The 15,093-nt window shown below is 40.8% G+C and overlaps 1 protein-coding gene across 1 annotated transcript in view; it reads right to left on the bottom strand.

Annotated features, from left to right (window-relative positions):
* Positions 1-3,095: 3,095 nt before the first annotated feature.
* Positions 3,096-15,093, bottom strand: part of LOC124265444 (cell adhesion molecule 2-like) — a 50,761-nt gene continuing 38,763 nt past the window's right edge. Inside the window, exon 3 of the mRNA XM_046700236.1 lies at positions 3,096-3,261. Within this exon, the coding sequence (XP_046556192.1) occupies positions 3,101-3,261 (161 nt within the window). The 3' untranslated portion in view covers positions 3,096-3,100. The remainder of the gene's footprint in view (positions 3,262-15,093) is intronic.

Raw genomic sequence — 15,093 nt, 5'->3', positions numbered from 1 at the left:
AAGACGAGAGTGTAACACGCCTTCCACAGAACAAAATGTTGTTTAATCTTCAAACTTGTTGAGTTTCTTGACAGAAAACTTTTTCTAGATGTATTCGTGGGATGGTTGTCTTTTTGATTTCTCAACCTTTAACCGTTGACTTTCCCAAAACTTGACAGGTTTTTGCCAGAGTGTGTGATTACTGGAAATATGCCCTCGTTAAAATAATGTTCAGTGCCTCGCCAAGGCTCGGCACTGTGAACATTATTTCAACTCGGGCATATTTCCCGTAATCACTCGTACCTCGTTGGTTATTCTCTAAATGTTGGAGAGTAATAAACAGAAGACTAAACTCGCTTCCGTGAATACCATTCTCGTCTCACTCCGGCGCAGAGATGACTAGGCATATTACGTCATAATGGTTTACAGTTATGACGTCACAATGCTAATACCTCTGTCACAATGGCATTAGACATTGCTTGACTCGTGGAAAGCTGAGAATCATCACACTTCGTAGGCAGTTTCCATCAGTTTATGTTGGAGAGTAACAAATAGAATACTAAACTCGCTTCCGTGAAATATCATTCTCGTCTGTGCCTTTGGTAACCGACGTCACGATGCATGTCAGTTGTCATCGCCTCGTACAGCCTCCTAAAGTAAACTACTCCGTAGCACCCCGTTTCTTGGTTTGCAATTGCTTCACTCGGCTAACATCAACATTGCGTTTATGTTTTTCGACGGATATGATCTGTTATCCAATCAAATCCTTAGAATCTCAGGTCAAGTCGTTACGACACTCGTGTGACGTACGAGATTAGTATGCAACTACCCACACGTTGACCACGTGGGAAACAAAGTGTTGTGTCCGTCAGCGTCATTGTTTGGGGTGCATTATGTGCCAGTTTCTTAGTCTCAGTTGATTGCCATCCACTGTATCTTACTGACGGCACCCGTAAGGGTCCGGGTTAGAATTGATCTTCAGGAACCCATGCTTGTCGTAAGAGGCGACGAAAGGGGATCGGGTGGTCAGGCTCGCTGACTGGGTTGACACATGTCATCGTATTCCAATTGCGTAGATCGATGTTCATGCTGTTGATCCCTGGATTTTCTGGTCCAGACTCGATTATTTACAGACCGCCGCCATTTAGCTGGAATATTGCTGAGTGCGGCGTAAAATTAAACTCACTCACTCACTCTTACTGACATTGGTACCTAGTTCCACTACATACAGCTGACAGGACTCAAAAGGTTAACATTCAACCAAGCAGCAAATCGAACGCGATGTACAGGGTACATTACCTTCACAAACAATTTGGTTACAGGGTATGGCAGGTTGAGGTTTAAACTTCAGAAAAAAAAAACCTAGTGTCCTTGTGTTATGGGTCTTTACGCTGAAGGTCATTTTTTCCACGATTATAGCGCAAACAATTGTTTAACTTGCCATTTACTCAATAAAAACTACTTCATGTTAAAAAGTAGCCATCATCAGAGATCTACAGCGTTTGCGTGACTGAACCTGCCTCGCTAGAGAGAAAGTAAACACTGCCACCCGAAAACGTATGACGTTCGAAAACATCATCCGACGATATCAAAATGTATTAGTCACTGCACGACTGATTGTAATGATATGAACACTATTCATTGTTGAAGTGTCCAGTTGTGTTGTTTCAAAACTTCCAGATGGAAGAATCGTACTTAGTGTTATCTATACGAAGAAAACTGTCCAATCAGTGTTGAAGAGTTCAGTTAATTTGGTAAAGAACATTGAGAATAGGCATTGTTTAGTTTATTGTATATTCATTTTTTCAGATTCATTTTAATTTGATCTTCACTGTTTAATCAAAGTTTTGAACAGATCTACAGTGAGTGAGTCAGTTAAGATTTTATGTCACATCGGGAATATTTCAGCCATATCGTGACTAAAAACAAGATATAATTTCATAATAGATAAAGGTAAATTATAAAACCCTGTCGAAGAAGGACAGTCAAAAAACTAGATTATCACAGAAATATATTTAAAACTAGTAATTTAAATCTAAAATATTTTAACTTTAAATGACAATGCAATAAAAAAACAGACTATATATTGCCAACAACTGAAGGTAGATCACCATACTAGGGACCATGGGGACTTACAGTACATTTGCTTCCTACATGGACCCTAGCTGGATTCACACCATCCCTTCAGCTATTAGCAATTTTAGATAATCTAGCCATAAATTTAAACGACATATATTCTACGATTATAGAAGTGGAAAATTTTCTTTACTTTGAATGCCTTAGGACTTACATACCCCCACAGAAGAACAGATCTTGAACTCATGTTTGTAACTACTATTCTGTATGGCAAACAAGTCGCAGCAATTTCACATGACCCAAAATATTTTCCAAATGGTCCAAATAAGTGAAGACAGGTAGGCCATGGGTCCACTTTTGATGAGTGAGTGAGTTAAGTTTAAGGCCGCTTTTAGCAATATTCCAGCAATATCATGGCGGGAGACACAAGAAATGGGCCTCACACATTCAGCACATGTGGAAATCGAACCCGGGTCTTCGGTGTGACGAGCCAAAGCCTTAACCACAAGGCTACCCCAACGCCCATAGTTTACTTGACAAACTCCCTGAAGATATCTTAGAAATAAACTCGCCTCAAGAGCGTGACATTTCCAAATCGGACCCATCAGTCAGACAAGTGGTGTCCGATGCAATTCCCTATGAATACATTTGTCCATATGGTGAACATCTGACATACCTTTCCATGTGACGTGTGACGGGGCAGGATGTCACGTGGGACAGGAGACGTTTACAAACGGCTGGCACTTTTACTACATGTGATTTATTACATGCTCATAATGTTGGAATCGTGGAATCGACTCTGGTTTTGACAATCGGATCTGATTATCCCTAATTCCAGTCAATAGATCAGTGAACTAATATGTTCGACTGCATGCGTTAATTGCATGCGTTATGTATCACTTTCTGTCTGCCTTACTGGAACCATTGTTTTAAAACTAAGAGAAATTACATCATAATTTCATTTCCTGAACTGACATCAACTCGTAAAAGTTAAAAAAAATCTGATCAGGTAAACAAGTGAAATGACAAGTCGAATATAATAGCCTCAGACTGTCACTTTATTTCTCACATGACACAAAATACATGCAGCTCCTGACCAATGAAAGAACGGATATGTCCCTTCCTCTTCTCTCCTAGTCTTCACTTCTTCCCTATTACCATCTATCTCAAGCTTATCCGATGATGTAGGCATGTCCAAATCCGTTCCTTAAAAACGACAACATATGAGAGTGTAAGTATACACTAATGAAACATAAGACTTTGGGGATAACAACTTTTTTATTGCATAGAGCGACGTGTAGATGCTTGCACCTTATCAAACTAAAAGTGACTACAACAAGTGATGAGACGTATATATACATACTATATTGTGACGACTATCAGATTAACATTAGCAACAGCATGTAATTGATAGCAAGTGGCACACAGAGACGAAGGGTGCTACATATCATCAGCGTAGGAAGAACTAATGAACCTATAGACTATATATATTAGCTCCCCATCTGCTTGTTATTTACTTTTCTAACACTTTATCCCTCCTGATTTCGGGCTTCAAGGCACGTGGTATATGTTGTTCTTACTCCCTACCTGGCCTCATCCAATTATGTACCACTTGTTATCAATGACATGCTGTATCTCAGCCATCTAGTGGCTGGGGCGGTACACACCCGGAGTGTATATCCAGGTTTCTTTGTATCCAATCCATGTTCTGTTTGCTGCTCCAGTTCAAATATATTTTAGTTATTTTTCACATTCTAATAAGTGCCAAATTTTTAAAAATGTCTCTTAATAACCATGCCTTCCCATGTGTTTAGTTAATCAAAGGTTGTTTATCACTACCGGTTTTAGAATTTCAGGTTCAGTTTCAGATTAGCTTGGTATATATGATGTTAATCTTTTAAATCTTATGGAGCAAGTGCAAGGTATAATCTAGAAGGGATAGCCAAGGTAGCATCGCTGTTCTGCCCTCAAAAACAATTCAGGCTATCAGTCCACTGCAAGAATTAGACGACTTGTTCCTGCAGTTGACTGGAACAGATTACAACATATGAATGGGTTAAAAGAGTTCTGGGTTATTTTGAATTTTGAATGATATTATCACATCCTATATATCTTCTCTGTTTCGTTTCAAAGTAACACATGGTTTCATGTCGTCGCAATGTACAATTGAGTTTTCTTATGATTGTGGACAGGGTTTTGTCGTTTGTACTTACCTGTTAGCGAAGGTTCACAGGTACCAATCTCACTGGATTAGTGTTAATCTGACACATGTACTGACCCCGGTCAGTTTGGGTCACGAATCTTATGTGGAGGTTCTATTCGTCTACGGAAGGTCTCTCCACGGAAATACGTTGGCCGTCAATAATTCGCCTGTCCTCAAAAGTCAACAAAATGGAATATTCACCCGTCTAACAAGTCTAAAAGCAATACAGATGTAAAAAGTAAATTAAAATGATATAATGAAAGACCACATAAACCATTTATACGTTCGTACTTGAGCTATCTGCATCCCCTCACGTTAGAGTTCTGGTAATACCATAGTTCATAGTCTATACATATTAACTACTAATGGTGCAGACAATTTTAATTTTGCAGGTGTGTGAAGGGGAGGTGGGGGGAGGGTTTTTTAGAATCAATTGTTTGCATTGAAACATTGAACGAAAGGATTGGGTGATTGATTGTTTCATGCCGAACAGCGATCTTGCAGCTAAGCAAGACTTGAATTACTGGGCAATTCTGGATTTCCTCAGCCTGAAGTTTAGAACTGTTCTCGGCTTCATTTGAGTGCGAACTTTTATTTAGACTTGATATTTTCAATAAGATGTCTATATTTCTAGGACTAGATGTCAGTGTAAGATTATGACTGAGTGGGTGAGTGTATTGTAACCATAACAAGTTGTAAAGGTTCCAGTTACATAGCAACAGCACGTACATCATGGGGTCCAGCCTCGGTCCGTTTGACCACTGGATGTGGTACAATGTCACATTAACTGACAAGTCACACAGAATGTCGAGCATCTTTTCCTATTCCCTGTTTTTTCACGTCAGAATCAGCAATATCAGTGCTATATCATGACTGTCTTCACGCTACAAGCGGCTCTAACAACAAACCCGAGGTTCCGGGGATCATTTCTTGCCCTCAGTAACCACAGAATGGAAACGGTATTCAGTGTGCGCGCGCACGTGCGTGTGTGTGTGTTGAATTATGCAAGGTATGTAGGTAGGTAAATGAAAAAACAGCTTCAAATGGAGCCATTAATTATATCTCCTGTATAGCATATCCAATAGCTAACTTGGTTCCTTCAGCAACATCAGATGCCAGTGGCTTTAAAGGGGTTCGTTTAATGCTTAGTTTAAGATAACTTTATGAAGAACAGAAACTTAATAGTCAAGGGCTGTCTTGACTGTTGAGTTGAGTTGGGTTTTACGTCGCATCGGCATTATCTCAGCCATATAGCGACGAGACCGATGTCTGCATACATGGACATTATAATTACTAAGCTTAAATGAGTTGGGGGGTTTCAGAAACATAGTTATTCATTGCATTATTACTTACAAAAAGAAAAGAGCCATAGAACACAATTACAAACAAGCAATCCGTCATTCACATTGCATAGTTACAAGTTATGATACAGATCAGTCTCTCTCGAGTAGTTTACAATGAGATGAACGCTCACGCGGGAAAACAGATCTTTCAGATGTATTGCTGCATAATGAGAATCCCTTTGAAAAAGTCCACACAGTGAACACTTCATCGCAAGAGATGCACATAGGAGGTCCATCTCCATCCTTTTTGAGCAGATAGTAAAGCGACTGTGGCCAATTTACATCGTCGTAAAATTACCTCATCACGTCTTGACTGACAACCCAAGTAGGTATAACCAACCATCTGTTTTTGACAACATCTCCAAATTTACCTGAGCAAAGACATTCCTTCCCAAACTCAGAATGGAACCTAGGAAATGGTCTCAAAAACGCAACCTGATCTCGGAGATGGTACGATGTTCTCCATGTTTTTCATGCAACTTATGCTGCACGTGCTGTTCACAAGGACCAGCCCTATAGAATGCACCCCCAAACCTGGTTGAAACATTCACATTACAACGTCAGCAAAATGCCGCGACTCACAACAGCTCAGAAGAACAAGGCGCTAGGAAGACTTGAAGCTGGCCAAACTGCACAATCCGTTGCCAGTCACTTCCAGGTCAACGTTCGGACCATCTACAGGCTGCAGCAACGTTTCCGGGCCACCAACACCGTAAATGATCGCCCCCGTACTGGCAGACCAAGGGTGATGACAAGACCGCCATGTTGTGAGACAGCATGTACAGTTTCCCTTCATGCAGGCATCCGAAACAGCATGCCAGAGAGTGGGAACACACGGAAGACCAATCAGTACTGATACAGTACGCCGACGTCTTAACAGCGGGAATCTTCATTGCCGTAGACCTTACCGTAGACCTATCCTCACCCCTCGTCAATGGCGTGAACGTCTACAGTTTGCCCTAAAACACGATAAATGGCGGTACAGGCAATGGAGAACTGTTCTGTTCACAGATGAGAGTCGGTACTGCGTATCAACTGCAGATGGTAGAACAAGAATATGGCGACGACGTGGCCAGCGTTACTCAGACCAATGTGTTATTGATAGAGACTCATGGGGAGGTGCGAACATCATTGCATGGGGTGGAATAGGCCTGAACCAGAGAGTGGGTCCTGTGGTGTTCCAGAACCTTGGTCCAGGGAGAGAAGGCGGCATCACAGCGGTGCGCTACATCGACCACGCTCTCAGACCCCAGGTCAAATCACATTTCGCACGTCACCGGAACAACATTTTCCAGCATGATAACGCCCGTGGTGTAGTGGTTAGAGCGTCCGCCCGGAGAGCGGAAGGTCGCGGGTTCGATCCCCGACCGCATCATACTAAAAGACGTTAAAATATGCTACTTGTTGGTCCCTGCCTGGAGCTCGGCATTAGTGGGTACAACGAGGACTGGTCTGCTCGGAATCAGTATAGTGTCTGAGTGGAGTATTCATGCTTCACTGCGGCATGGTATCTCAGTGGGCTAGCACTATAAAACCAGCTTATGTCTGGGCTAGTACAAGCAGCCGCACATACACATACACACGCATGCACGTCGTCATATGAGCGAAATGTTCTCAAGCACGACGTAAAACCCAATTTCACCTCACCTCACCAGCATGATAACGCCCGGGCCCATGCTGCCAGAGTGAGTGAGTGAGTGAGTGAGTGAGTTTAGTTTTACGCCGATTGTAGCAATATTGCAGCAATATCACGGCGGGGGACACCAGAAATGGCCCATGCTGCCAGAGCTACACGGGACTTCCTACAGCAGAACGGTGTCAACATTATGCAGTGGCCAGCCCTTAGTCCTGATTTAAACCCAATTGAACATCTTTGGGATGAAATTCAGAGGAGACTGAATAATGTCATACCAAGGCCGAACACAGCCGATCTATTGCGCCAGGCCTTTCTCAGAGTGTAGTTCCAGGTGCCAATGGTCTTCATCAATCGATTGGTGCACTCCATGCATAGACGCTGTGCTGCAGTTATTGCCGCTCGTGGTGGTCACACTAGATACTGAAGTCAAGAGTCTGACTGGACTGCAAACGTTCACGTAATATCTTGAAATTGTGCTGTGTTATTCATTGATGTGTCAAGATATTGTACACAAAAAATGCTTTTGATCCGCTTATTTTGTCCATTTTTGTGACGATTTGATTACAGTGCCTATCTAATTTTGAATTCGTACTGACGTGGAGTTTTAGCTGCTGAGTATATATCATTTAATACCCACGTGGCACTTCGTTATAAAACATATGTGCCATAACGCCTTCGATTGATTTGATTGGCTAATATTAATACGTGAACTTTGAAATTACCGGTACTACTTTCATCACTCATTCCTGTCAGGACTGCCCAGGGTGGAAAGCAAGTACCTAGATATAGACTGAAAGTGTTGCCCGAGACTGTTTCTTTGGTCCCTCCCCCAAATTTGCGGACTGGCGATGCTTTGGATCTGTCACAAGAACTGAATAATGAACTGTTTAGAGAAAATAAGGATGGTGATCTTGGCCTAGATGCTAATTTCGATGACACAAATGATGAAGTATGGAATAAAGAAATTAATGACTTTTTGACCAAAAATGAAAAAACACGGCTAAGAAAACAACATATGACTTGAAACGATGTATCTCCAAAATGTTCTGAAGGAATACAGATCTCTTGAAAAGATTCCCCCAAACGAACTGAATCAAATACTGTGCATTTTTTTCATGGATGCCAAAAAGCTAACGGGGACGAGTATGAGCCATCGTCCCTTCGCGGATTTCGATCAAGTTTGGACCGCCATTTGAGGAGATTGAACTATCAAAAATCAATACTACTTGACCCCGAATTTGCTCGATCTAGGGAGGTCTTTGCAAGTAACCCAAGCCGCCGAGGTCGTGTCTGAGTCTGAAATAAACAAACTTCGGGAAATGGGTCAACTCGGAGAGGGATCTCCCGATGCTATTCTTAACAAATTGTGGAGGAATAATACCATGTTTTTTGGCTTATGATCTGTCCTCCTTCTGTACTGAGTGACCCTGACTGGTGTCCGGTAGCTCTGTAGAAGAAGTATCGTGGCCTCCGTTCTCAGAATTTCTCTTCAAATGACCATCCATTCTATTTAGTCTCACACACAAAGGGTGTCCCTCGTGATGGCGAGTCTTGGTTTAAACAAAAGCCAATTCCAATTCGTCCAATTGCCACTATATCCTTTGAGGAAGCACCTGTCCTTGGTATTGCTTTGTTGATTTTCTTTCCAGGAGCGGCTGTTGCTATTATGCCCATTCCATGAAAGGTATTGAAACCATCAAGAGTCCGAACATTGTTGTCAACATTATTTGCCACAAACTGAAGAAACTGCCCAGACTCAAAACCAGATATATCTGTGTCTTGGGTGGTCTCTCAAATTTCTTCATTTCTGTATACGAAGAGCAAAATCCATGGCGATTGAGTGAATCAATTAGGAATCTTGATGCAAAATGATGATGCATTTGAACAGCAAGACCTATCTGTAGAGGGGGTATTGCAGCCCTTGGTAACAGACACTTCTAATGGTATCTTGGACCTTCGTTTCAGTGCGAACGTGGACCATGTGCATCATTTGCTTCTTACTTCCCACTTGACCGAAAATAAACAGTCAGTCTGAAAATCAAACTTGCTGTCCACTGAACGAAGCTCGCGTTTCTGAGATCTTATGTCAGTGTCGTCTGTTGACTTCCTGCTGGAGGCTGCTGTGTTGTTCGGGTTGAGATAGATGCGTCTACATTCTTGATGAACAGTCTGTCCTTCAGTTTCCATGTCATTCCACGACTTCTGCTTGCCTTGTTGATACTTTCACTTTCCTTCGTACTAAGTTTAACAGTGGGCTTTCTATCATCAATACACAGCAATCCACAGAGAACAGAGCAAGCCATTCTTTTCCCTAAAATATAAAAAATGATACAGAGCTACGATTATTTTCATTTTTTAAATAAATCTATTAAGATATAATAGTATTTTAAGTATAAAGGGATAGATATAACTTTTTATGTCTTGTTTAAAATAACTTTTAAAGGAAAAAAGGAAATAATTTTGGGTCTTTAGAGCCATTAAATGCGAAAAAACTTGGTATATTCCTTCAAAATCGATTTCTTATTTATGGCGGACAAGCGTTTCCAAAGATTTAGAATTCAAGCAGAACTGAGCTTCACAGAAATAAATCATTGATACAAATTGAAAAAGATAAGAAATTAAGAGTATATCATGTTTAACATTATATTATGTATTATAGTACGTATCTCATACATAATATATCTAAAATCTACTAATTTGTAAATCTTTATTCTACAGGCTTCTGTTACGCCTGCTGACAAAGTAACAATGATGAAAGAATTATGTCAAATGTGATCACTGTTTTTGCATTGCACGTACCTATGAAGGATTGTATACATTTTATGAATAGAAATAACTTCATTTTCATTGAACATAGACAATATATTTACCTGTATGATCAGTGTCAAGTGCCGTCCGGCCATGTTATTTACGTTCAACTTGGCTACGGTATCCCAGCAAGGTCTTATTTTGAATGCGGCAAATGTATGACGTTTGTCAATTTCGGGGGCTCTCAAAAACAATATTTTGAACAATGATATCTTTCTATGCTTTTGATATGTTATAATGTGGTGACAACTAAATGTGTTTTGATAAAAATACTTTTTGTTGCAATTTGTTTAAGGTGTTTCGGTATTCTGACTGGACTATAAAAGATGAGCGGCGCTCTTGTGTCTCGATCACTGCCCCTGTCAGCCGCGTCCTCCGGCACAAAACATGTGTTCTTCTGCCACTGCCATGCCTCCCGTGGTTTCTCATGGCGGGGTTGAAAACACTTCTCAGAACACAATGGGCTTGAAATCGTCTTCATTCGAGGTTGTAGGCAAGGTGTTTTCAGGCCCAATTTACGGTGGAGTCTTTAACATAAACCTCGAATCTCAACAAGTGGGAATTCCAAGCTGAGATGAGCAGATGTCACTGTCGCCTTCCGCCAAGCGTCGCCGTATTATTTACAGTGACACGTCCTCCGATGAAGAACATTAATCACAACTATTTGAGACGGTTTATCCTCACTATGGAGGTAGCCTGCAGAGGATTAGGATTAGTGATGTTGTTCTAAGGAAAGGGGTCGTCTCATGATTTAGCTGAACTTAACTCATGGCCAAGGGACTGATAGATTGTCAGACTGATATCAACTCACCAATTATCCATGTTCAATTAATGTCACTGAATAAATTTCATCTTGTTCACAGGTAAATATTACGCAGGAATACGTAACCTTGTCTATCAAGGTTATAAGTTTAGAATACAGACGTAACACCGGTGTGCATTGGAGATGTTGCAATACAGGGTGTCCAGCAACCATCAACACTGCCAATGATCTTATTACGACATATCGAAACACCCACAACCATCCGGCAAATCAGAGCAAGATCAAAGTGGACAAATCCCTTGCCAATTTGAAGCATATGATCAAGTCTGATACCAGACCCATGCCTGCCCTGTACGAAGACGGTCTTCAACGTAAGTGACAAGTTTTACATCTATAGCATTTGCTTATTTGCATGGATATGGATATTGATAAGAATACAAGCGAGAATTTCCAGACAGAATTGAATCAACCCTTTACTTTTAACACAGTAAACACTTTTGCGGACTATGTGACACTGCAGTGGATTGAGGGTCCTGGAAGACAGGTGTGGAATCACTTCCACACTGTGGGTGCCAGGACCACAAATCATGTCGAAGGATGGCATGCAAGACTAAGCACCCCAACATATATAGATTCATTGTCCTTATCCGAAGAGAGCAGAGCCACACTGAGACAAAAATGCTTAAGATCCTACACGGTGCTAAGAAGGCCCCAAAAATTCTACTCAGAAATGGTGCGAAAACTCCAATGGAATTTGCCGATTGCATGTCACATTTAGTTGGACTTTAATTGTAATTCAGTGCTATCATGAAAGGTTGTCCATGCAGTGCTATTCCCAATCCAGTGCTTATTTCTTCCATAGTATGTTACTCTGTTTAAAGTGTTTACTGTGTTAAAAGTAAAAGTTTGATTCAATTCTGTGCCACTGTTGAGTGTGTTAATGTGTTGAAGAATTAAAGTCTTATTTAACTTTGTATCACTATTGCCTGTATGTTATTTTTCTGCCAGACAGAAAATACTGATACGGCTCTCATGGGTTCAATTGAGACTCAGTGTATTTCTGACAATCTTGCGGGCTTGTTTTGGAGATTTACGTGTGCTTTCAACAGTTTTAGGAAATGCAATTATAAATCGCTACGAGTTTCAAAACAATAATATTATATCTGTATGTAACTAATCAACTTTAATCTTTAACATTGGGCTTATATTTCACAATCTCTGGGGATATTTTAGTCTGACTTTTTGGGTCATTCATATTTTTTCAGCGAATTCCTTAAAAAAATCCACCATGGGTGTGACAGCAAATTTACACGAATGTTCAGTTTGAGACATATTTTAAAGCATTTCCTTTGGCATTTAATGTAGCTGAATTTTTTTTTCGCATATTCAATAAAACAATTGTCATTTATGATTATTAAATTGGAAATATAAGGTGAACAGCTGGTAATAATTACATTAGAATGTGTCTTTAACAAAAATGTTTTTCTCCTTCTTTTAGTTGTATCAAAGAGGTTTAATTCTATAAAATGTACCAGTACAAACAAAAACAGCAAAACAATGTACGAGTGCTTTGGTGGTATTAAGAAACATTGGAATCAAACAGGGATAGAGTTATCGTTCTTGGTTAAGGTAGTTCTGATGTTCGTGCGCCAATATGAAATCCTTCCAGAGGGGCACGAGTCGCTATTCGGCTTGTGCCGGAATAACACGAGTTGGTCACGGATGTTCATTGACGTCGTCAGTCGGCGGATGACGTCAGCAGGATTCCTGTTCCGTAAGTCCATGAGACTTCCTGTCGGTGGTGCACGCTGTCTCAGTTGACGATCAAGATGATCCCAGAAATATTCAATAGGGTTCGCTGGCCAAGGCAATACGTTGACGTTAATGTTGTGCAGGTATTCTCGACCAATTCTGACGGTGTGCTGCAAAATGACTCTTCTTGGCTGTTGGTGAAAAAAGGGCAACACAAAATGTGTCAACACTTCATTCCTGTGTCACTGGGAATTCAGATTTTCTCGTATGACAATCAGTCTTGTTGTTCTCTGGCTACAAATGCAGCCCCATACCATGACGCCTTCTCCATCGAATGGATGAACGTCTTGAATGCAATTTGTCGCTCTCCTCCACTTCGTTCGAAAAAGTCGAACTCTGCCATCGTTACTGAACAGACTTTCATCTGTGAAGAGCACTCTCTCCCAGTCACGTCGCTGCCATCGACGTACAGTTCGTGGACATTACAGTCTGCATTAACGGTGTAAACGGGTCAAGGACATTCAACGGAAGGGGCGGTATACCAACCATGCCAAGTAGTCGAAGGACTGTTGGTCTGCAAATGACGTGTCCTTGTGCTGTCGTCGCCATTGACATTTCCGAATCTGTTCCGGAGGTGGATCTATTTTCGGCCGGCGTCGCGACACTTGGTCTTTCCGACCTTGGACGGTCATGGGTCTGGGCTGTTTGCTGGTAGCGGTTTATCAGTTTATCAATGGTGGCCTGGCTGCATTTGAAGGTCCTTGCAAGCTGACATAAAAGGCCGGATATTCGGCATACGGATTGCCCAGTCTCGTGGCGCTTGTATAAGTCTTGACATATTCGTGCATTTGAGCCAATATTCTACAATAACGTTTTTCACGTTTTGAAAATACACGATTCGTACGAATTTAGGAATAGCTGTGTTGTTATCATTGTTTTGGCGAATGTTTTCCGCTTGGGTTCAAACGTTTTTGTTTTTGTATACAATTACTTAAAAAGTGATAACATTCTTTTGCCCGGTAGTTTATGTTAATATGAACTAACTCAGAGCGGGAGTAAAACTAATCTCAATTATCACACGGAAAAGATTGCTTTGGCCATTAGGGCAAAAACGTGATAACAAATATCTGAATGGACAGCTGAAAATCACATACGGCACCAGGTTATGGCGAAAATGGTAAGCAAGCCCTGCTTTACGGAGAAAACAGGACGCTCACACAAACATAGGAATTGGACGCCTAACGCATCACTGCACGAAGGATTCCTGTAAAATCGCGAATCTTGCTGTAATGGATAAACAACAGTGACACGACACGACAGTGATACTGATTTTGCTGGAACTGACAACTTTGACTTACTTTTTCCACCTATAGTAAACACTTTAAAGATCACATATACTCTAGGGGGGTACAAATACATAAATCAATCACTGGCATCGCTATAAATGAAACCCCGTCATTAAAACTACTCACTTCGATCTTTAATCAACTTAAATAGACCTTTTTGACAACAGTGCACAATTCTCACCCGCGAACGAAATTTCAACCAATCAGAACGGGGCGTCTCTGTGACGTCATATGAGGAATAGATATGAGGGCCGATGCAGAATTCATCGACATTTCAGGGGGTAAATTATCTTGTTTACCGGTTTGTATAAACCTGAAATCGTGACAACTGTTGTGGAAAATGAAAGCTATATGTTCTCACAATCTACTGTCATATAATTTTGTCTCCTGCTTTGCCTAGTTTCCGAGTTACAACTTGTTTTCATAGACGATTCTGTCAAAATCGCTTGGTGTCGTTAGGCCTTATTTGTATAATGACTGATCCAAATTGATCCCATTTCTGTGTTTTTTTACCTCGATATTTAATCATGTCATGTAAAAATATGACGTCTATTACGTATGATATTAAACATTGACATTTGATTTATTTGAATCGGTAAACTAAACAACCCTATTTTGCCATTGCTAGAAGAATCTGAAATTTTACTTAGGTAAATAGGAACATACACTTTTAGCACACAGCAAATGCTTATATGTATTTCTTATGCAACAATGAAGTTCTGTTTGTATTCTCAAAACAGTGTCGGTGTCGGTTTTCACATGCAGTGTCAGTGTCGGTTCTCATGCAATTAAAACTGCATGCAATACAGCAATTAATACTCCCTCGTTGTGAGCGGTGTGAGGTGGTTTCAAAATGCATACAAGTATGATAATAAACTAATTAGGGTTATAAGACCAAATATAAAGACGTACATTGACTAGTATCTACAGACTGGTGAGTGCACGTTAACCACGCGAATGTAGCAAGAAATTTGACACGCGGTATTGTCACTTCGACCCCCACCTTGCTTTTGGTTATGATTCAAATACATATTTAACTACGAGTAGAAAGTAGTTTTGATTTTCTAACTTGATGAAAACAAACCATAATCTCATTAATTCTAACAGACTAATTAGCCCGTGACTTCACGATTTTCAAAAATGGCGGCGCCCTATCGCGAACATCCGCCAGTCTGAGTATAAATGCT

Source organism: Haliotis rubra, unplaced genomic scaffold (genome assembly GCF_003918875.1).
Source record: "Haliotis rubra isolate DU_JTF1 unplaced genomic scaffold, ASM391887v1 Scf98, whole genome shotgun sequence".
Classification (NCBI taxonomy): Eukaryota; Metazoa; Mollusca; class Gastropoda; order Lepetellida; family Haliotidae; genus Haliotis; species Haliotis rubra.
Note: the sequence above shows the minus strand (reverse complement) of the source record. Positions and strands in the feature narration are given on the sequence as shown.